At 43.7% G+C, this 24845-nt stretch overlaps 1 protein-coding gene across 14 annotated transcripts in view; it reads right to left on the bottom strand.

Moving 5' to 3' along the window:
- Positions 1–24845, bottom strand: part of LOC138952222 (reticulon-1-A-like) — a 44126-nt gene that overhangs the window by 5775 nt on the left and 13506 nt on the right. For 8 of the 14 annotated variants that reach the window (XM_070323832.1, XM_070323828.1, XM_070323829.1 and 5 more), the window contains 4 exons: positions 7286–7493; positions 5410–5548; positions 4186–4255; positions 1336–1441 (listed from right to left, as the gene is read on the bottom strand). In XM_070323832.1, coding sequence (XP_070179933.1) covers positions 1336–1441; positions 4186–4255; positions 5410–5548; positions 7286–7493 — 523 coding nt within the window. Of the gene's footprint in view, positions 1–1335; positions 1498–4185; positions 4256–5409; positions 5549–6064; positions 6213–7285; positions 7494–18484; positions 18569–24845 lie in introns of those variants that run through there. The other 6 variants (XM_070323827.1, XM_070323831.1, XM_070323835.1 and 3 more) reach the window with 3 other exon arrangements.

The raw sequence follows: 24845 nt of genomic DNA, 5'->3' as shown, positions 1-24845 counted from the left end.
ACAGTGGTCTCCAATGGGTTCACTCCAGGTATGGGGTGCATGAAGCCCAAACTGAGTATCGCCCATCTGGGTGTGAACCAGCCATGGAATGGGATTGGTTGACATTGAGAAGAGATGTGATGTCAACCAATGAGAGGCTGATACCCAGATAGGTGGAACCCAGTCCGGCCATCGTGAGATTGAAGAGACAAGGATTAATTGAGCTAAGCTCTGTTCATTATTAATTACTAGAGGAATACCCGGCTTCGCCGGGGTGAATCGCGAGACAGAGACAGACAGCGTGGCGGTTCATCACAATCACCTCTGCAGGCGAAGTCCTGTCAAACGGGATTGAGAATTTTAGAGCTTATTTCTTAGCCCTATATTATCTGCTGTGGCTTCTCACATGCCAGAACATACAGACAGACAAAAGCCGCTAGACCCCATCACAAACAGAACTCTATAATACATAGGTTTTTGCCTACACACACACACAAACACACACACACACAGAGAAGCCGTATATATATATGCATATCTGTATCTATAAATATATAGAGATAGGTGAGAGTGTATTTTTCGCGTGGCTATAAATTGATTCGACCTTTTCACTTTGACAGTAAGAACAACTTACGGGTGCAAGGGAAGCGTTCTGGACAGCGCAGTGACATTCTAAAAATAAATAGTAACTTACAACTGAACGGGAAAGCCACACGAAGGAAGGGAGATAAACGCCAAACACTGGAGAAGATAAGGAAGAGTTACTTATAATGGTGAAATGAACACAAAAACGAACATGAGTTTAGCGCTGCGCGCTGAGAGCACGTGTTGAAATATCTCATCGATGATATTGTGTCCGGGGTGTAGCTGAATACGGTGTCCAAATTTGAAAAAGAACCACCGAGAACTTTGGCGTTGTGATGTGGTGTAGCGGCTATGGTGTGTCGGTATGGGGGCCCGGGTAAGCTGAGGTGGAACCAAAATAGCTGAGGTGGAACCAAAATCGGTTCCGCGCTGCGCGCTGAGAGCACGTGTTGAAATATCTCATCGACCAGGTTGTGTCCAGGGTGTACCTGAATATGATCACCAAATTTGAAACAGATCCATCGAGAACCTTGGCCGCGCATCGCGCACAGACACACAGACACACAGACACACAGACACACAGACACTAGTCGTATATATATATAGATGTGTCTGTCCACTGCAAAGACAACTAGGTTGATGTAGTAGTACTAGTAAATGTTTCGCTTTGTCAATTACCAATACCAAACATTCCCATAACTGTAATTTTCTTGTGTTTTGGTCCATGCATCTAGCTTGAGCAGGACAGGAAGAAGAAAGCGTGCGACTCACTGTGCGAGGACGCCGTTGACCTGGGTGGTGGCCATGTTGACGTAGTTGTCGATCTGCACCTTGTACGTCTCGTACACCTTGGGCAGGGTGAACACGTCAATCACCACTGAAACACACATGTGGTCAAGTACACCTTGGGCAGGGTGAACACGTCAATCACCACTGAAACACACATGTGGTCAAGTCTTTCAGCCCCATACCTCGGTCATCCCATAATTAGACATCATTCCAATTAAGGTGCAGAAGAGCCGAGTGTCAAAGATGACTTCTACTTGCACATATAATGTGCATTTCTGAGCATTATTTTCATGCAGAGAGAGCCAAATCGCTGTCAACGCTGCAACAAAAAAACGAAAAACAAAAACAAAAACAAAACAAGTCGCGTAAGGCGAAATTACTACATTTAGTCAAGCTGTGGAACTCACAGAATGAAACTGAACGTAGTCCGCCGCTAGTGCAAAAGGCAGTGAAAGTGACGAGCCTGTTGCGGTAGCGGTTGCGCTGTGCTTCATAGCATGCTTTACTGTACCTCTCTTCGTTTTAACTTTCTGAGCGTGTTTTTAATCCAAACATATCATATCTATATGTTTTTGGAATTAGGAACCGACAAGGAATAAGATGAAATAGTTTTTAAAACGATTTCGGAAATTTAATTTTAATCATAATTTTTATATTTTTAATTTTCCGAGATTGTTTTTAATCCGAATATAACATATTTATATGTTTTTGGAATCAGAACATGATGAAGAATAAAATAAAAGTAATTTTGGATCGTTTTATAAAAAAATAATTTTAATTACAATTTTCAGATTTTTAATGACCAAAGTCATTAATTAATTTGTTAGCCTCCATGCTGAAATGCAATACCAAAGTCCGGCCTTCGTTGAAGATTGCTTGGCCAAAATTTCAATCGATTCGATTGAAAATTGAGGGTGTGACAGTGCCGCCTCAACTTTTACAAAAAGCCGGATATGACGTCATAAGACATTTATCGAAAAAATGAAAAAAAACCGTCTGGGGATATCATACCCAGGAACTCTCATGTAAAATTTCATAAAGATCGGTCCAGTAGTTTACTCTGAATCGCTCTACACACACACACGCACACAGGGATGCAAACAAACAATTTAAAAAAAGAGGAAAAGTTGCGGGGGTCTGGGGGCCGCAGAAGGCCCCCAGTGGGGTCATGGGGCAACGCCCTGGCGGGGGTTCAGGGGGCAGCGCCCCCTTAAGCTGAAGCATTTTGAACAAATTAATGACCAAAAACATGCATAAACGGCAATATTATCCTAAAAAAAACCTTATATTTACAGTGTCTAAAATAATGTACAATACTTACTGTTTTACTAAATTTACTTTAGAAAAATTACTGCTTATAGACTATAGAGTTTAGTACCACTAATATTTTTACCAAATGAACAGTCATTAGACTAGAGTGTTCTGTCTTCTGATCATTGAAAATATGGACAATCATATACTTGTACAAAGCAGCCACATGACATTACTTGGAGAGAGAGGGACAGGGAGACATAGATATGTTGGCTCACTCGTTTCTGCAAGCTGTATCAATCCATGGCACTGACAAGAAGGCATTGGCAAGTCACAAAGTCTGTAATGGCAACTGTAAAAATCCCTTTGCTTTGGATGTATTTGAAACTTTAAAACTTTGTCTCTGACAGATAATTAAAAAAATGGTTGTGTCTTAGCAGTCATGCCACAAAGCCGCGGCTGCCATACACCACTGGTTTCGAACACGCCACACAAAATGCGTTTCCGGCTTTTTCAATTTTGCGGATGACATCGCCTACTCTTTGCTCGTTGACGTTTCTGTCCAACCACTCCCATTTCCACTCGTTCTTTGCGTTTTCCTTGATTTTCTTTTCAAACCCGCGTTCAACGAACTTTATGCACGAAGCCATTTTTCGGGAAGGCACAAGTTAACGCGCCCGCGCTCACGTGTTGTGGAAATGACAAACGGTTTACAGCTTCGCTCGTTTAAGAATACGGCTTTCGGATTCGCCCGCTTGAGAATAAACACAGAGAGGCATGCTCGGTTTACATTTTTCCTCTTCTTTTTTTTCGGCGATTGTGCATGAAAAACGGCGATTTCAAAAAGTAAAAACGGCGATTTTTTCGCCGTTTGGCGGCTATTTTGCATCCCTGGCACAGACAGACAGACAGACACACACACACACACCACGACCCTTGTCTCAATTCCCCCTCTCTCTATGTTAAAACATTTAGTCAAAACTTGACTAAATGTAAAAAGAAAGAAAGAAAAACGTTCATAATAGTTTCAATGATGTAAACATTTCTCCTCTGCAATATGTTTAGCCAGTTCTGCTTCAGAATTGCTTTGCATACCTTTTGCAACTACTTGTATGCAGAATGCAACAAATGGAATTGTGGTGGCTTTGTCAATGTAACAAGCAATCCAAGTCAAGTGTGTCTGTAAGTCATCAATCACCAAAACCATATCAAGTTGAAAAGCTCTGGCTTCAAAAGCATCTAAGAAAACGATATTTTCAAAATGTCCACCCAAATTTGACCCCACCATGACCTTGAAAATGTACGAGGACCAACCAGACTTGTAGCCTGTCTGGAGGACATCAAACCTCAGAAGTGCGCAAAGTTTCAAAGGTCCAGCTTCCATAACATCCGAGAAAGCTTCAACATTAACTTTTTCGTCTATGCGCAGCCGACGAAACGCTCATCATCACTAGGGCTAATCTGATTACTCATTTGAGTCATAAAGTAAGAAGAAAGTTGTCAATACTTACACAAGATGATAAAGAAGAAAGTTGTCAATACTTACACAAGATGATAAAGAAGAAAGTTGTCAATACTTACACAAGATGATAAGTGTCATGCCGTTGAACCAAGAGCCAACATACGTCAACACCCACAGCAGCAAACCAAACTGCAACACACACACACACACACAAATTTCAATGTAATGTACACACAAATACATTCAATGTGGAATGTAATGGCAAATTTCTTTCTAACTTACAGCATCCCTCTTTTGTTTACTGGGACAAAACCATGCATTCTGTCAGTGGCAGTGTTAAACTTTAACAACCAAACAGAACTGTTTACCAGAGGAAACCTATTAGGACAATTACTTCCCTTGAGCTGCAATACAAAATCTGAAAGCGAGAAAAGTGAGCAACCTTCTTCTTCTTCGTTCATGGGCTAAGACTCACATGTTCACTCATGTTTTTAGCACGAGTGGATTTTTACGTGCATGACCATTTTTACCCCGCCATTCAGGCAGCATACGCCGATTTTGGGGGAGGCATGCTGGGTATTTTCGTGTTTCTATAACCCACCGAAGGGGGTTAAGTCACTAGCAGGTCTGCACATAAGTTGACCTGGGAGATCGGAAAAATCTCCACTCTTAACCCACCAGGCGGCAGCGACCGGGATTCGAACTCACGACCTCCCACCAAGCCACTGCGTCCGTCAGTGAGCAACCAATTTTGAAGCAGATTGCTCTGTGTTCTGTTTCAGTGGTGATTTCAGCTTCTATCCCAAATGCCTTTTAACAGCATTTACCGCTCTTTGGTCTGGATGAAACATTTTGGTACGAGATAAAACTTCAGTGAGCAACCAATTTTGAAGTTTTATCTCAAACCAAAATGTTTCATACAGACCAAAGAGCGGTAAATGCTGTTAAAAGGCACTTGGGATAGAAGCTGAAATCACCACTGAAACAGAACACAGAGCAATCTGCTTTGTCATGGCAAACTCTGGAAAGGCCACTCTACAAATACAAGAACACAATCTTGCTTTCCGACTTTTTTGCTTGCTGTTTCTGGAACTGTCTCCCAGTTTCTCTACTAGTGTGTCAGAACTTACCATCTGCCTGCCAAAGCACTTTTTCTGTTAGATTTCGCTTCTGACTCTTCAAATTCTGACATTAATTGATGTCCTGATGCTAAAATTATTTATACAGTATTCTGTCAAATCTTAACACAACGGATCAACAGCCCTGTACATCTTTGTACTCCCCTCGCTAGACACTGCAGACAAGCATGACTTCTCACAAAGAGTGCAATGCCTGTCACCCACCTTGATGGAGTCGACGAGGTCCTCGATGAGGAAGAGGCGACGCAGCTCCAGCAGGATGCAGTTGACGTGCTGCATCACGGTCTGCGTCACGCGCGAAACCTTCTCCTCCTTCAGCGTGATGTCCAGGTCAAGGTACATCCTACACAAAACACAACACATTACTGTCTGCGTCACGCGCGAAACCTTCTCCTCCTTCAGTGTGGGTGGCCGAGTGGTAAGGCACTTGCGCTCGGAACCTTCTCCTCCTTCAGTGTGGGTGGCCGAGTGGTAAGGCACTTGCGCTCGGAAGCGCAGCGAGTTCGACCCTGGGTCAGGGCGTTAGCAATTTTCTCCCCCCTTTCCTAACCTAGGTGGTGGGTTCAAGTGGTAGACTTTCGGATGAGACGAAAAACCGAGGTCCCTTCGTGTACACTACATTGGGGTGTGCACGTTAAAGATCCCACGATTGACAAAAGGGTCTTTCCTGGCAAAATTGTATAGGCATAGATAAAAATGTCCACCAAAATACCCGCGTGACTTGGAATAATAGGCCGTGAAAAGTAGGATATGCGCCGAAATGGCTGCGATCTGCTGGCCGATGTGAATGCGTGATGTATTGTGTAAAAAAATTCCATCTCACACGGCATGAATAAATCCCTGCGCCTTGAATATGTGCGCGATATAAATTGCATTAAAACAACAAAAAAACAAACAGTGTGATGTCCAGGTCAAGGTACAGCCTACACACAACACAACACATCACGGTCTGCGTCATGCGCGAAACCTTTTCCTCCTTCAGCGTGATGTCCAGGTCAAGGTACATCCTACACACAACACAACTAATTTATGCTCCATTGTTACAATCACGGTGACCCCCCCCCCCCCCCCCCCCCCCCCCCAATGCTCCCCACTAAACCAGGTCCAAGATAAATATCATAATTTGGGTTAACTGTGCAGTAGGTTGAAACTTTGCCTTATTTTCTTCTAAATAAATAAATTATACTTAAAATAAATGTGTTACACGACACTTGAGATTGACGAAGTTCTCAAATGTCGTATAGTTGTGTTCTTTTATTCTACGTGGCCCGTCTTCACAGCAGCAGACAAAAACTCGTCAAATTGAGTTCGAGGATTTATTTAGCATTCCATACATACAACTGCACATCGTAACAGAACTCAAAGTAGAAGCCTCTTTAACATAAAAATTGCGCTGGCCTATATAGTAAAATAATACTCAATCTCGAGAATATTTCAGACCGAACATGATACAACTAAACTTAGATGAACTGTCCATGGACTAGAATAGTGACATTCTCTGTGACGTACATCAAAAGTGCCGACACACTTAATCCGAGCGAACGCCATGAACCCACGACTCAAAACAACGTGGTAAACAACTTGTTTTGACAGGACTAGAAAGTTCATCTGCATTCTCGTCCAAACATAAATATTGTGTTTACAAAATATAATATCGGTACTTTCCCACAAAGTACAAATAAGTCAACTACATGCAACACACAAAACTGAACCAAAGTTCAGCAACGGCAGCGTTTCCTAACAAAATGTTGGTGTAAGAGCCTGCACAATCTATGCACAGACCCACACAACATATACTAGGGCTGACTTTCTACTGTAAAGTTGAGCCATCCCACATTCCTTTCAGTGATCCCACCGTCATGCTGGTTACCACTTTTAAAATATAAACAGAACAATCACTTTGAATCCCTGTTCTCTTTTCTCCACTACAGCACAAACCAACAGAAAGCAAAAGTAAGCAACTAGCAGTGACGTGTATCAGCGTACTTTTGATGTGGAATTCATTTTTAACCATAACTTTTCCAGCAACCCCATTTAAAATTGTACCCCCCCCCCCCCCCCCCCCCAACACTGCACGTACTTGAAGGGGTGTCCATCGTTGGTCTTCTGCACGGCAGCCATGATGTTCTTGTAGACGCGGAAGGAGAGGGTGACGGTGAGGATGGCGAGCGACAGGTAGGCCAGCACGCTCAGCAGCGAGAAGAAGGCCAGTGACAGCAGCACCAGCATCATGGAGCCAAACACTACCCCCGTCTTGCGCGCATCGCGCCAGTAGATCAGGTCCAGCACTGAAAACATCCATACCATATTTCTATCATGACACAGCTTGGAAACATCCGTTTCTGTCATGCCACTGCACTGAAAGCAGTGAAACATCTGTAACATTTCTGTCATGTAACACTAACAGCACTGAAACATCCATAACATTTCTGTCATGTAACAGCACTGAAACAGTATTTGTTTTCTTCCCCGTCGCATTGCTGAATTAAATAATATCGGCAGCATATCTCACTGAAAGGGCAAACGCTGACACTTTAGAGTGAAAGTCCAGAATGACAGATGTACACCTGAGTCTGTTCCCTCATTCGTGTCATGTACACTGATACTATACTGAGTGAGTAATACTAATACTTGTCAAGTGCCTTCAGCGTGTTCAGCAAGCAGTCCATTTGTAGCTGCACAGGTAAAACTGATAAGGCAAAAAAAAAAAAGGTCTGTTTACGGTAACATAGGCCCAAAAAATAGGGTCGGTAGGTCGGGAATTTCCCCCCCCCCCCCCAAAAAAAAACCATATTTTTACGTTATTTTGCCAAAAAAACAAAAGATTCCCCCCCCCCCAAATGCCAAAAAAAAGTCTAGGGTCGCGCGAAAAAAATAGAGTCGGTCGGGTTACCGTAAACAGACCTATTTTTTTTTTTGGCCTAATGCTCAACAGCCACCTTTGCAACAGAGGAAAATGACTAAACTTATACATTTAGTAGCAAGAACAAAAATCCATGTTTTCTCTCTCTCTCTCTCCTCAAACATACCTAAAACCCCATACAGAAACTGACTCTCTCTCTCTCTCGCACACACACACAATTTATTTGGATGCAAAAGGTTTCCATATTTTGTCCCATAGAACTAAAAGATGCAAATGACTCAGCTGCTGAGCTGGTAAAGGTGGGGGTGGGAGGGGATGCAGTATGATGGGTGGAGTATGGATGTGGATTGAGACACAGCCCTGATGGACAGATAAATGATATCTCCCCTAGCAGGGAGAGATTGCTGTACTAGATTCCAGGCTAGACTACAGCCCCAGATGGGGGCCATTGGGAGAAGAGCTAGGGACTGGCATTGCATCTTGCATGCGAGAGAATGAGAATGGAGATGAGCCGTGAGGAAATGCTGGCAAATGCTGGCGCAATGGAAACTGACTGTGTATGACAACATTACCTGACAGCTCAAGGCAGTGCGCTCCCCTTGTGCCCTTTCTTTTGGTTACAACCGCAATTGCTCACACACCGGGATGGAAAACAAAGCCTTCCTCATACTTTTCTCTTTTCCTTTCGGCATACCTGTACTCATCACCCTTCATCCTCCCCTACAGCAGACTTCCCTGTGCTAAACAGGTGCTGTTTCGCCTCATCTGACGTTTTGTCTACACTACCTGCCAACATTTTGGCAAAGAGTGTGCATGTTTTATGGGGCCGCCACCTGTTTTTTGCCAGACAAAAAAGCTCTTTCTTTCTTTCTTTATTTGGTGTTTAACGTGGTTTTCAACTTGGAAGGTTATATCGCGACGGGAAAAGGGGGGGGGGGGGGGGGGGGGGGGGGGGGGGGGGGGGGGGGGGGGGGGGGGGATGGGATAGAGCCACTTGTTAACTGTTTCTTGTTCACAAAAGCATTAATCAAAAAATTGCTCCAGGGGCTTGCAATGTAGTACAATATATGACCTTACTGGGAGAATGCAAGTTTCCAGTACAAAGGACTTAACATTTCTTACATACTGCTTGACTAAAATCTTTACAAACATTGACTATATTCTATACAAGAAACACTTAACAAGGGTAAAAGGAGAAACAGAATCAGTTAGTCGCGTCAGCTCTGCTATCAAACATTTTGGATTCCCCATAATAACATATACTTTGCTTCAGAGTGCTGTCAGTTCACTTTACTACCACTCAATGCAGTAATGGATAGATTAGCACTTGGGACTGTGCAAAAGCCAGAGAGCTTTTTGACAAGCAAGCAGGCTTCATACTGCAGCTATGAGTCAGAGCCTACAGAACTGACATCTTTGTGTGTGCGAGCAGCCCTGCACCTGAACCATTCCTGATGCTGCAGCCACTGCCAGTGAAAGGGAGTACAACAAACAGCAGGGCTGCAGCAGACTATTGACCAGAGCTGGCAAGATGTGTATCAAGCCCATCCTGCCACCGCTGTACACTATCAATCAATTTTCTACCCAGTTGTGTTTCCTCCTGGTGGAAATCAATTTCATTCAAAACATGCAGACACATGAAATAAGAGCTGTGAAATTCTGCGTGAGCTTCAATAAGGTTCATGAAACTGTCCACCTGTGTCAGGCTTCATGTCACCTAGCTCAAAATATTCTACATTTTTGAAATCTCGCTATAATCTCAGCTCAAAATGCTGATAATTTTGCAATCCAAGAAGTAATACTTTCCGTCTTGATTAATTCTGTGTATCAAGCCCTCCAGGTAAGACAGGAGCGCAGACAGTATCATAGCTATGACCGGTAAGACAGGAGCGTAGACAGTATCATAGCTATGACCGGTCTTACCGGAGCGCAGACAGTATCATAGCTATGACCCACTCAATGATATTATTTATTTTGATATTGAGACCAACTGTTACTGATATCATTGGTAGGCACCCTCAGGCAAGAGAAAAGAGATAGCTGCCTTGTTGAGAATTGAACCATGTCCTAGGTGGAAATGGGGATGGGATGGGTGGGGAGGCAAGTGTTTTTTTTGGTTTAAAAAAAATAAAATTTAACCAGCCCCTTTTGATTAAGAAGCAAAACCATAAAGGTCAAAGACTATTTCTGCAAAGACTACCCCCCCCCCACCCCCCCTCCCAAACTGCAGTTATTTGTTGGCCAGGATCTAGGATAACACAGGGATCTGTAACTGTAAGGTGACCATGGAAACATGCCACTGCCACAACAGGCATTTACTTCAAGCCCTTTGAGGCATTGAGAAAGGCATTATTTATTATTATTCAAACTATATGAAAAATAGAAACTAACAACTACCCCACAGCTCAAGATTTTGTTTGTTTGTTTGCTTAACGCCCAGCCGACCACGAAGGGCCATATCAGGGCAGTGCCGCAACACAAGACAGAAGTTGCAGCACAGGCTTCATGTCTCACCCAGTCACATTATTCTGACACCGGACCAACCAGTCCTAGCACTAACCCCATAATGCCAGACGCCAGGTGGAGCAGCCACTAGATTGCCAATTTTAAAGTCTTAGGTATGACCCGGCCGGGGTTCGAACCCACGACCTCCCGATCACGGGGCGGACGCCTTACCACTAAGCCAACCCTGCGGGTTCCACAGCTCAAGTGCCACCAGCAGTCTAATCTGTGAGTCATGTGTGAGCTAACTCCTGGTAAAAAGAATCTAGCACACCAACTACCACTTGTTAGTACCACTTGTTCCCCCCAAAAAAAACAAAACAAAAACAACAACAACAACCCAACACCACACACAAAAACACACACCACTAACAGGATAAAAAAAGAATCTAGAACTGTAGTAGCACACAAACTGCCTCAGTTACTACTTTGCAGATCTACCAGCTATTATGCAGGCGATCTCTCTTCTTCTTCTTCTCCTCCTCCTCCTCCTCCCCCCCCCCCCCCCCACCCCGGTCATGTTTAGGCAGCTGCAGGGAGCGTGTTATTTTGTCCTGTATCGATCGCAGGCAGTGACTGTGCAGGCAGCCCTCAGCGGGTCAATGCCAAACCACAGTGTGGGCCACGCAATACTCCATCCTCCTCGCCACTGTCTCACTTCCCTATAGCACTGTCAGGACTATACACCCTTCTGTTTTCACACAGCAGTGACAGTATTTGACAATTCATTTACCCCCCCCCCCCCCCAACCGTGCTAAAATAACTAGAGCAGTGCATTTGACAATCTACTGCTATGACCCCCCCCCCCCCCCCCCCCCCCCCCCCCGCAGAAAACAGTTTCGTTTCTGTTAAAAAGAAGCGTGTGACAGCTACACGGCGTTTCAAAAAGCATTTGTGTTCCTGCCAAAAGACTTGATTGTTGCAGGCGTGCATGTTGAGCGCCCCCGTGAGCCGCCCTGACACGGACACACCGTCATTCTATTGGACTACAAGTCTTGTCAATGACGAAGAGCTGCGTATTTGTGACACGGTGCACATTCCCGAGCGTACCGCAGGGTATTCTTGGGCTAGGTCTTTACTTTCTTTCACCCCATGCTCGTGCAACAGAGAGCTGAGCCCGACCAGCACGACGTTAACTTTAAATCTGAGGCGGTATAACTTTGAACATTCTATAAAATGATTCACACGGTGAAAGTAAATCGCCTGGGAACTTGGCGGTCCCGTCACAAGAGAACAGTGTTGTCATGACAACCCAAAGCCACAAACTGCACTACTTGGGCACGTGCGTGCTGTATTCACTCCCTGTAAGACTAAGAGGAAGGCCTGAATTCAGGTCTGAAAATACACTGTAACATAATCATACAATAGTAATTCAACACCATCTTTCTGAGGCAAGACAAGGCAACAAGGGAAAGGAATCTGTCAGCCTGGGGCCTTCTGGAACGAACGAACGACGCTGCATAGAGAAATACGTCGGTCAACTGTCATCCACGTAATGGTTGATCATCCCAGCTAGAAGCAGTAAGGTAAGATTCCTGAAGAGTGTCCCAAATTCAAGGAAAGAGTTGCAGGGTACCAAACGTCGCAAGCGAAAAGAACCGTGACATTAGCAGGGCTCCCCACGGACACCCCTCCTAAAGGGTTCCGGGACCCCCACTTTCAATTAGTAGAGGGTCCATGGAATCCCACTGCAAAATGTTAGAGGGTCCCAAGGGTCCAAAAGCCGAATAGTCCTGGTGTACCTATAAAACACTGTGGCCATGCATAGTGTACTGTGTACAATAGCTGACGATTGCAAAAAAAAAAAAAAAAAAAAAAAGCTTACGATTGCAGTCTGAAAAGGTACCTGGAAAGGTACACGATAAAAAAAATTTAGTTCGTCCCAGGACCCGTTCTTTTTAAGGTTAGTGCGTCCCGGGACCCCCTCCATAAATTTCTAGTACGTGTTTTCAGCTTCTAGTGCGTATAGGACGCAGGGACGCGCACTATGGGGAGCCCTGATTAGTTTGAAACTGATGTGAAATCGTGGTGAGAAACAGTCATTTTGACTCTCGAACTCTATTCATTCCGCAATCTCTATTAGTTTCGTGTGCAAGGGACATAAATACATGGAGGACTGTTGGCGGCGGGACACTCTTCTTGAATTTGATCATCAAGAAACCCGCTGCATTTCTGACATGCCGATCGAAAATGGAACATAAGCTTACTGGCCGACTGCTTTTGAAAAACGACTGGGTGATTTGATGATGAACTGGTTGAATGACCTACTTTGGGGTGAAGCTGGCACTGTCCCTGGCGACGCCTCGTGCAAAAGGAACATTGGCGATGCCTCCCTCCAAGAAGATTCTTAGTTTTTGAGAATTCCGAAGTAGCCCCGTTCTTCAGTCTCACACGACATCGTCCTTCTTTTGCAACGCGCCGAGTTTAAACCGGATGTGGTCTTAGACACTCTCAACTCCCTCTTCTTCTCTAGTATAATACTGGCTGGTCGAGACTGGCCAGTGACCTAGTCAATGACGAGTTGCGTCATTGTGCGATGATGTCATGATTGACGAAACTTACACTTTCAGGTCTACGTCAGTAAATACATCAATCCCCCATGTTGTTCCGCCAAAGAGTGCCCCACTTTGCAATATTCTTCAAAGCATCGAGAGAGTTGCTTTAGTACAATAAACTAACTCGTGTTAATACAGAAATAATGAATTCCTCTTGCTAATCTACTGACTGTAGAAGTTTCCCATGTAACTTGTTTATGGTGACATTATAAGCACCATTCTTAGAAATCTGCAATACATTGAATGCTAACTTGGAAGTCATGCACTATGTTGTTCGGGAAGAGCGCAACACTGGCAACAGTTTATTCTCTCAAGGGCCTATGGCGTCAAGCAGGCCAAGGATATGTTTGTGCACAGTGCACACAAAAACGATGCACGATCTAATCCTTGCCGCCAATTAACAAGCTGTGTGTACGCATAGCGCCGGCATAGAAAGGCACAGTCGTAAATACCCCCGGGTCATGATTATGTTCTGGAGCAGAGAACGTAATGGTATGCGCAAGTATATAAGATAAACACGCACACAATTCGTGCAGTAGCGTGGCTTAGCCGTCTTATTGTTTCTTTCTGTGCTGAAACCTGTGACGTTCTTTTACATCTTTACATCAAAAGCTTCCATGAGCACCAGCTAGTGCTGTGGAAACAGAAGAAGAAATACAATTTATTGCCGCCTTCAACAAAATAAGCAACATTCTGGAAGCTTTGCCGCTATTGTTCTTGAGTGCAGAGAAGGTCCAGTTGCATTCTCACATTAGCACGCCAGTTGACCCAAATAAAGTGTCGAATGCGCCCCCCCCCCCCCCCAACAACAACAAAAAAAAAAACACACACAAAAAACAGCCCGCCGAGATGACGGGGTGTTGAGTGGGTAAAAGTGGGCTTCTGCTGGTTTACAAAAACTGAAACAGTAAAAGTGCAAACGTTCTATCATTTTGGCGTATAGGCCTATGGATGGCATCGCAACTTCCTTTGGAATAAAGTCTTTCGTTTCTACGGCAGCACCTTCAAACCTGAAAACGACGTTAAACACCAAATAAAGAAAGAAAGAAAGACCTTCAAACCATTAGTATTACACAGTGATCGAACAGTTCCACCCTTTTTGCACCAATTTGTGGTCTAGGGACTGTGCTAGGAGAAAGCAGACAGACATAACCGTGCCTGCCAGGAACAGCAAGCCCCGGGGTACGATCAATCCACTTTAAGTGCTGTGTATTGGATGAAAGCAGAAAGATGACTAACGTGTTTACAAGCATGTGTCACAAACGTGTGCGTCTGTGAATGCGCAGAATGCTTCTGGAACGAAGAAATTCTGACATCCTCTGCTTACAGTTACAACAAAAGTTACATCACGACGCTAACAAATCAAACTGAGGGGTTCAGAGCGACTGATCATCAAATAGGAGAAAAGGGTCGTCATTCTAATTTATGTTGTATCAGTTTAGTAACGATGAGTAATTGCGATCTGCTGGCATCGTTTATAGTGTGCGCGTGTGTGTGTGTGTGTGTGTGCTGGGGGGAGGGGGGTACGTCTGGAAAAGTATCTTCATACATGAGCAAAAGGCATTGTTCCGAAAGCAGCTCTGTTCAATAAACCTCGCTATCTCACGACACAAAACAGGTCTATAGACCGACGACAAGGATAAGTCGACGCAAAGCAAACGAACAAAACCATAAACAAAGGGCAAACTACTGCGCATTGTCCTGGTACTTTTACTGATCAAAGTCCACGGCGAAGAGAAGTATAGCGCCGCACAGGGCAACATGTGTCAATCAGAACTAACCACTGTCACTCGGAGCTGCGGCGTGACAGTGAATACATGTACGACGTGCAGGTCGCGCGCCTATCGATCCGCTTTATGTCAGACCATACATCAAAGCTTCACATTCAAGCGTGGGATAAATAAAACATACGCTAAATGCACGGCACACGTTTCCTGTCCTTGGAACAGGACAAAGGATTCTGAAAGTTCCTCTTTTTTTGTTTGACTGAAATCAATAATGAATGAAGCTGTTTATGCCTATCTTTCAGGGGCTTAGCAGTGCACAGAAAAATACTAACTATATTAAATTATCATCATGTCACCACAATATGACCCCCCCTCCCATTTATTCTGCTCCTGTTTGTCTTGGTTGCTTCTCAACTCTTCGCTTTGTGAGTTAGTCGCTGGCACGTGCAGACCGAGCGCCAAGAGAGACGGACATGAAACAACCACGTCTGGGTGGTCAGGACTCTGTCATGATATGTTCACATACAAACATCTAAACTACTTTCCACACAAAGAAGAAGAAGAAGAAGAAGAAGAAGAAACAGAAATAGATTGTAATTTGTTAACACCTTTGTATTGGAACATGTGCTTTGTCTAACTTGCTGTTCTCGCTCGAGCTACTGTTGTCTTCAGGCACGTACGTGTTAAATTGCTTACTTCTGCTATCGTCAGCTCTACAACGTTTCATTGTTCGTCTTCTTCCTTCGCGGGCCAGTCTGCTTTCTGTTTCAGTGTCACAGAAGACATTAACGATCACGCATTCTACTTGTGTTCTAAACAGCACGCTTATTTATCAACAATACGATTAAGCTTGCAGTTCTTTACCTACATTATACTTCTGCACTTTCTTCCCCAGAAAATCATCTAAGAATTGATGGACCAAGACCAAAAACACCGTTTTACGTCTGACAACTCAACTGCTTGGCTGACTACTCCAGTTGCTGATTATCTTCTCCTGAATTATTTTCTGTCACAACCAGGGCCGGATCTGGGGGGGGGGGGGGGGGGAGGGGGGCCCTGGGGTTCCGGACCCCCCCCCTCCCCTGGCCATCCAATGTACCTCTCAGAGAAAAAAAAAATGTGGACTTTGGACCCCTGCCTTCAGTTGGAACCCCCCCCCCCCCCCCCCCCCCCTCAAACGAACTTGGTCCGGCCCTGCACAACTAAACGCTTTTCAAATCAGCTATGAATACTGATCACTGACATTCTCAAACAATCAAAGCATCGCTATGTTGAAAACTCGTGCTAGGTTTACGCCCTGACATTGTGCAAAACATGCCTTTCCACTCTATGACCGTCAGCCTGAAGCGTTACATGGATAGATTCAAAGATTGTAACTAAAATACATTTAGTCAACTTCTTCTACGTCTACGTTCGAGTCGCCTAGTTGTGTCAATTTTGAAACCCTGATTATGTCATGACCTGGGCTGTACATTCAGTACGCTAAAACCGCACACTGAAGAACACCACTGAAGTCTCAGTGCTATATGAATTATGGCTTGGACCGGGACACGAATCAGAAAGGGCAGACAGAGGGGTGTCAGAAAGTGCCCGTCTGGCAAGGACTCGGAGATGGGGGGAACCGATTCAGACACACACAAATAGAACGTAATCATTGAACACACAGTGCAATCTCGCTGCTGCAATTGGCAAACGTTGGAGAGGGGCTATAGCTGACTGGTCAAATTCTTGTGATGCACGGAACGCGAAAACGAGCTAGCTAGACAACCAGAAGTTGTAGAGGATACTACCAAACTACAAGGCCGGCATCTGAATAAGCATTCCCCTATCGGAAGGGATTACTTGTCTCTTCTCTTGCTCACTATAGTACATCTGTTAGTAGATCTTTTAGTAGACTGGGTAGACTAGGATGGCTGCCAGATATTTCTTGAAGAAATTCCCAAAGGACAATAAGATTTCAAGTACATGTATACAGTCTAGACACTCTCATTCTCAGACTTGGAGAAACTCTCGAGACATTGGAGAAGTCCTTTGACCGGAACATCCAGTTGTGAGACTACTAGTCTATTATTGGCTACAAGTGGCGTGGTTATTATTCACAGATCATAAAAGAAAACTGTTAATGCTATCAAGGGACAGTAACCAATGCAGAAGAACGGGAAAAAGAGAGGCTCTGTTTTACGGCCGCCGCCGCCACAAGTGCGCTTTGCGATGTGTGTGTGTGTGGTTGTGGTGGTGGGTGTGGGTGGGGGGTACAGCCAACCGTACACCACTTATCTCTCCATGCGTGTCAAGGTGAACACGCCACACTACATGTACCTCTAACACAGGCGTCTCCTCATAATCACATTATTCATGTTTTAGTAAGATTCCGTCTATTCTTGGTGCTGACTTGCAAAGCCCAAAGTGCTTCAATGAACGACTGCTCTGTCGTGCGCCTGTTGCTGGCATTCTCAGCGACTAGCGTTGTAGCGATGTCTCATGGGCTTGGCACCATCGGGGACATAATATATTATGTTATGCCCAGCGCATGCAGTAACCGCAGACTGCAAAACGTTCAGGAGTTCATGTACCAAGTCTCTTATTTTCTTCCACATCTAGAAAATAAATCAATCAATATCAATCAATATGAGGCTTATATCGCGCGTATTCCGTGGGTACAGTTCTAAGCGCAGGGATTTATTTTTATTTTTATTTATTTTTTTATTTTATTTATTTATTTTTTTTTTTTCAAATGCAGATCAGCCACTGTCAACTGGACATTTAAAAACATACACTTCTCTTTTATCAACACATACAATTGTGTGAAATTTGGAGGCTTCTGCTCCCAAAATATCTGAGAAAACCTCATTTGTTGAAATCTAGTAAAGATTGAAGTATCCATGCATGTCAGGATTTCTTCATTCAAAGGACACCCTGTACCAGTAATGGCTGCTCCCTACCCCTCGTTTTGAATTCAACTGAAGCCTTTAAAACACATTCACATCCAGTCAAACTAGCCTTTCATTCGCATTCACATTCTGTCAAACAAACTTTTCATTACTTGCATTCACATTCAATCAAACTAGCCTTTCATTTGCATAGCATCAACAAAACACACACACAAAACAGTTATCCAATCTTACTGATACACATTATGAGATGGGTGAGGGTCTCACTTTTCATTCTTAGTCTACATGTCAAGATTGAAAGTATATCATACCAAAAGAGAAAATGGTAATGAAATAGCAGTAAACAAAAGAGATAAGTACAGCTTCTCAACCAGTACTTTTTAAGAGAAATCTGTAGTTTAAACGTTAATTAATCAGCATCTCATTAAAACCCATTGGAACTTATAAATCATAACAGGAAGAAACAGCTAGTGGAACATGGAATTTCAAAAAAATAAACCACAAACATTGAAATAACATAGAAAGGACAAGGTAAAAGTGTCCAAAATTGAAAACTAATTTACATCCACATGTAAAATTAGAAATAGAATTAAAATTGAAAATCTGCAAATTGATGCAATCAAAAACAGCAGAAAAAAATGAACTGGTGAACATGAACTTTTTGAAAAAGCTGAAACCAATTCAAATCAAACGGCTGTGACAGCTGCAAGGATGCACTGTGCAACAAACAGCCCAACTCACTATGAGCCCTGAGAGATGAGGGTTTGGGTTTGGAACCAATTGGAATGTGCTCCGCCTCCACATGTGTCGCATTATCCGATTTATCTACATCAAGAAAAGCAGTTTCTTGTCAGTCAGTCAGTGTGTGTGTGTGTGTGTGTGTGTGTGTGTGTGTGTGTGTGTGTGTGTGTGTGTGTGGAATATGCAAGTTTATTATTCTTAATCTTACATATTTATGCATAAATTACAAAAATAAATTATAACAGAGCATGCATTTAAAAGGTAGCATGTGTTTCACCTGCTTTCGAGTTTGACTTAAATATGATCCAAAATGCACATGCCCTGACATTTGTTTGTCATGCTCCATCCATGGCTGTGTGGCAAGTGTAATGTTGGTGACAATGAAAAGCTGTGTGTGTTACACTTGTCAGAGTGACAACTGACAGCTCTGCTACACCTAATACAATACAAGATGCAGTAACCTCACACCAAGGTCGGCTGACTGAACCATGCCAGCATGACATCAGTGACAGTGATGCACGGCACCTTTCATTAGTACTTGTACAACCAGTACACTTTGTGAGTTGTACTCCAAAAGGGATACATTTGAGACAACACTGACCTTCACAAAGCAACAACAACAAACAACCAACAACTTGATACATGTAGATACTGCACAACAATCACAAGTATAATATGACCTAACGTCAGCAGTAGGTTTCTATGCCACAAAATAAAACTTTCAGTCAATCAGTGTAACAATAGCACACATTCCAACAAAAACACAAGCACAACAAACTCAATACAAATTTTACAAATGATAAGGTCTGACTCTATCACAGCACACTGCACAAAAACAATTAAATCTAACCAGGTCACATTCGAAACAAAAGGCGAAGCCATCAAGGCTCACGTAAGAAATCGACAAACAGTAACACAAACTCATCACTCCGTCACACACACACACACACACACACACACACACACACACACGCACACGCACATACACACACACACGCACACACACACACATACACACACAGACACACACAGACACACACACACACACACACAAAGAGCATAGGTGAAACTGTGCAAGAAAGCGAGACACTAGATCTAGATCTGTCTGTCTGCATGTAGCCTACTTACAAGGACACGACTGCCAACTAGTCTCGGCGCGCTCAAAATAATAATGACCGAGACTTTCAGTACTTCCTTCGCGTGACGTCTAACCCTCGTACGTCATAATGTGACGTCAATGTAATGTGACGTCTTCAAATGTTAGAGTTTCTACCACAGACATACACACGCACAGACGCACGCACGCACGCACGCACAGACAGACAAAGTTACGATCGCATAGGCTACACTTACGTGAGCCAAAAACCAAAAATACTAATCTAGTCGGAGCTAGAACATTCAGTACAAGACAAAATGACATGCAGATAATGACTAACTAGGACACACAAAACACAGGGGACTAAAATCTAACGAAGGCAAACTCAGTGGATCAGGTCACTGCAAAAGAAATACGGTGGCAGGAAAATAAGAAGCCCTGCCCAGAACGCAGCAAAGAAAGCAAGTTTGAAATCATTGCACGCCTTTTACATAATTATGACGAGCTTACCTGAGTAAGTGAAGTCTAATTGTGGTTTTATCGACCACAATGTAGAGAGGAAAGGGATTACGTGAGATAGAACGCGGGAATACGTCACTGTTTAACGACGTGTAAATGGTGCAGAGAAAAGAGAAAGAGAGAGGAAAGGGATAGGGAGGGAAAACGGTTATCAGTATAACTCTGAAGACAACTTAGGGCGAGGCACGTAATCCCTTTCCTCTCTACATTGTGGTCGATAAAACCACAATTAGACTTCACTTACTCAGGTAAGCTCGTCATAATTATGTAATTTTATCTCCCACAATTCCGAGAGGAATGGGTCACGTGAGACTTTAAAGTCTGCAACATTTACACCCTAGCACTGTCGATGAATTGAAATACAAATAAACCTACCCCAATTCTTCATGACAGAACAACCTGTCCAAAACTCCTCCCACTGTCCACTGGTTTCTTGTAAAAAGTTGTGAAGGTGTTAGCCCGACGCCAACCAACAGTCTTCAGAATGGTTGCCAGAGGAATTTTACTTGCAGCTTTACTAGATGCAGCGGAACGAGTTGAATGCGGCGTAAATATTGTCATGTCAATACCCGCTTTTTGTAATCCAATCTTTGTCCATCGACTGATAGTATCTCTCGACACCGCTTTGTGAGGGGCTGTCCAACTGATAAAGAGTCTCGTTTCCGTTCCTCTAAATGCACGAGTTCTTTTGACATATTGTTTCAAATAATGTACAACACAAATTGCCAAATCAGACGGAAAAGCACAAAATACTACTTCATTCTGATGTTTGTTTGGGCCAGAAGTTTTGAGCAAATCCCCAAACCTACATCGTACATCTTCCTTTGTCCAACTCATGTTACGCAAGTCCATCAACCAAATCGCCTGTCCCCTTTGACTAGAGACCAACAAGCACAACAGCACAGTTTTAAGCGTCAATTGCGCCAGCGATAAAAATTTTGCCGGTGACCATTCTTTTAAAAAATTTAGCACTAGATTAGCGTCCCAGGTCACACAAGTACGGGGCAAAGCTGGCCGTCTGTTGAAAGCTCCTTTCAAAAACTTCTTCACCAGTGGATGACAACCCACTGAACAATTATCCTGAAGGGACAATGCGGAAACAGCGCTTCGTGCCATGTTCAAACTGCTGTATCCTTTGCCTTCTTGGAACAGTTTCGTTAAAAACCTTATCAACTCATGTGGAGAGGCACAAAAGGGATCTCTATCCCGTTCAAGGCAATGCTGAAGCCAGCGTTTGAAATATGACTCGTAGTTACGCTTCGTACCCTCTCTCCAGGCTGACATGATAATGTCTGTTGCTTCATCCTGAATTCCCTGTTTCTGGAGGGCTGTCCGGACAAGGAACATGCTACTAGTTTCATCTTCTTCAGTAGTGGATGGTGCTCCCCTGTCAGTGGATGACTGAGTAAGTTTTCTTTTCGGGGCAACATGACCGGCAGTTCTACTAGTAGACGCAACAGTTTCGTGAACCACACTTGCGTTGTCCATAATGGCACCACCAGCACACACTCCGCCTCTAAGACTTCTATCCTTTGGAGCACTCTTGGAATGAGACTGAAAGGCGGAAAACAGAACGCCTTGAACAATGACCAGTCTAAGGAAAATGCATCAATGGCAAATGCATCTGGGTCAGGTTTCCACGAAACATACTTTCTTAACTGTGCGTTAACACGAGAAGCAAATAAGTCTACATCACAGAGACCAAACCGATTGATGACTTCTGCAAACACTTGTGTGTCCAAATGCCATTCAATGTTGTGTCTATCTACACGGGATTCTGCATCTGCCTCTATATTTAGGCAACCCGGTAAGTGTGTTGCTGTTACACAATTACTATGTGATAAGCACCACAACCAAATGTCTCTGGCAATGTCGTTGCACAAAACTTTTGTGCTGCCCATGTTATTAATACAAGCAACAGTGGTGCTATTGTCTGTAAGTAACTGAATGTAAGAGTGACATAATCCCCTGCAAAGGGATTTCAAGGCAAAATAAGCTGCTTTAAGTTCCAAACAGTTAATATGTTCAAAAGCTTCTTCCTTGGTCCACATTCCACCTGTGGTGCTACCCTGACACTCCGCCCCCCACCCTATTTTCGAAGCATCTGATTTTACTATTACAGTAGGTATGCCTCTGCTAACAGGGGAAGGATATTGCTTTACATTATCAATCCACCAGAGAAGGTCTGAACGAACTTGTTCTGAAACCACAAGTTCTGCATCAAAGTCACCTTTCCTAACAGCAAGGGCTTCATTTTTTGCGATCTCTAATCGTTTAAAAAAGAGAGGTGCAACCCAAACACCCGGTTGGGCAGCCACTAAATATCCGATAACTTCAGCCAACTGCCTAATTGTACATTTCTTTCTTCCAGCCAAATCAGCGCACTTAGTACGAATTTTATCAACTGTCCGGGGGGTCAGAGAAACTAACATATTCTGAGAATCAAGCTGAAACCCTAAAAACTCAATGCATTGAGTAGGTGTAAATACTGACTTCACAGGATGCACAGTAAAGCCCAAACGATCCAACAAAGCACATGTATCTAACACTGCTGCCTGGCATTCTTCAAAAGTGTCTCCTTGCAAAAGGGTATCATCAATGTATATCAGAAGGGTATGGCCAGATAAACGTAAGTGGGCCAATACAGGCTTTAGTAGTTTCGTGAAAATGCGGGGAGAATCACGATATCCCTGTGGAAGAGCCAGGAACTCAAAAGTTTTGCCATGAAACTGAAATCTGAAATATTTTCTGAACTTGTGAGCGATGCGTATGGAGAAATATGCATCTTTTAGATCAACTGAGGCAAAAAAGCAATCTTTTTTCATTAATGACACTGCGTTTTTTAATGTATCCATCTTGAAGTGAATCTTTTCAATTGTCTGATTCAAATTTTTTAGGTTTAAAATCACCCTTTGACTACCATCTTTTTTCTGACGCAAGAAAATACTGGATAAAAGTTGATCTGGCCGTTGATCCACCTCTTGAACAATCTGTTTCTCCACTAACTTCGCTACCTCATTAGCCCACTAGCTCATCCTCGGAAGAAGAAAATCTAATTTCTTTCCTGTCTGGAATGTGTTCACCAGTGATCATAAATTCAATTTCAATTCCTGCGACTTGCTGAAGGATCCATCTATCAGAGGTTAACTGTCTCCAACTATTCAAATGATCAGCAACTTTTCCACTATGAAAGTTCTCAGGAGTATTCACAAATTTTGAACTGACCTGTTCTGTAAAAATAGAAACCGCTGGCGCACAAATATCAGATTCTAATCCCGTTTTGTTTTCTTGGAGGGAATCCCGCTCTGTTGGGAGTGGAACTTGGGAGAGAATTTGTGTCCTGTCTGTCGGTTGGAGACACCTCTTCTCTGCTGGTACTGTTGTCTCTGCTGAAACTGTTGTCGAGGTCGCCCTTGGTAGAACTGACGACCTCTGGTGGCGTTTTTTGAAAGGGGCTGTGACAGTGTGGATGATAATTTCCTGTTCTTCACTGCATCGTCGACCCTTTTCGCTAGATCCTCCCCAAACAAAAACTCGTTAGACGTCAGTTTGAAATTTAGCTGCGCATTGCATAAGGCCCTGCAGTCTTGGCTAAGTGTCGGCCTGAGTGCTTCGCACCGCACTTGTGACAGGTCCTTGTGTGAAGCCATAAGAAGTCGAGCCGCATCGGCCAGTTTGCTAAAGCTGTCACGATCACTCAACTTCCGACTTGCTGGTTTTTCTTTGAGGTCGGACATAAGCTGAGCGATAATTTTCAGCGTACAACATACTTGTTCCTGAACAAAGGACAGGTTCGAGTCTCTTTTCTTTGCGAACTTGTCTAACAGTTTGCCATCTAATTCACGATTGAGAGTCGGCTTTCGAAGCGACGTGACATTTTTGGGCCGCGGATAGTTCTGAAAAGTGTCTCGCACACGTGCCCGATCTGATGGAAGAAGAAGTCCTTCCTCAAAACGATCTGCCAGAGATGGATGAATCCCCTCGCCAACTGTATCCACTACTATGCCTGCGTCAAAATCATTGTCCGAAGCAACCTCCGTGTCTTCAGCCGAATCAAACTCATTTTCGAACTGCTCATGAGCAAATCTAACCGACGCACCGTCTTCTCCATCCGCTTGCGACTCTTGCGCCGAACTGCTTTCGGTTCCATGCGACTCGGTTCCACGCGATGTTGAAGCAACAGGCGTCGCATTAAGCTTACCAACTTTCTCCAAATCAGATAGTCTGCCAGACAAGGCAGTCATTGTCTCCAAAATTTTGTCCATTTTCAGAGTAACTTCACAATCACGTGGGCCAGACGAGCTCTTCTCTATTGAAAGAGACTTATCAACTCCCGTCTTTTCTGACGGTATCACTTCAGAAGGTTGTGCTTTCGCCGGTTTCTTGCCGGTTTTCTTCCCGCCAGCAGCACATTCACCACCTCCCGAGTCCGCCATATTCCGAACCACACGAAAAAGTTATATTGATTCCTGCGGACGAGCAAGCGCACCCGTTACAGTATGAAAACAATTTAAAATCCACTGCAAAGATTTTCAAATCTTCAATGGACTAGTGCCCAGCCTTAGCACAGCGGACCTTCTGTGGCCCATAGTTCGCCTCAGGCGATAGTAATTGCTGTAATCGAGACAGCTGCTGAAAAAACAAAGAGGCTGCTTCAGCAAATCGTGACTGACTATGTCAGCAAATCGTGACTGACTGTGTCAGCAAACGTGTACTTCATTTCCGTAGCCAAAATAATATGTCATC

This window comes from Littorina saxatilis, linkage group LG17 (assembly GCF_037325665.1).
Source record: "Littorina saxatilis isolate snail1 linkage group LG17, US_GU_Lsax_2.0, whole genome shotgun sequence".
Taxonomy (NCBI): Eukaryota; Metazoa; Mollusca; class Gastropoda; order Littorinimorpha; family Littorinidae; genus Littorina; species Littorina saxatilis.
This window is presented reverse-complemented; position numbering and strand designations above follow the sequence as displayed.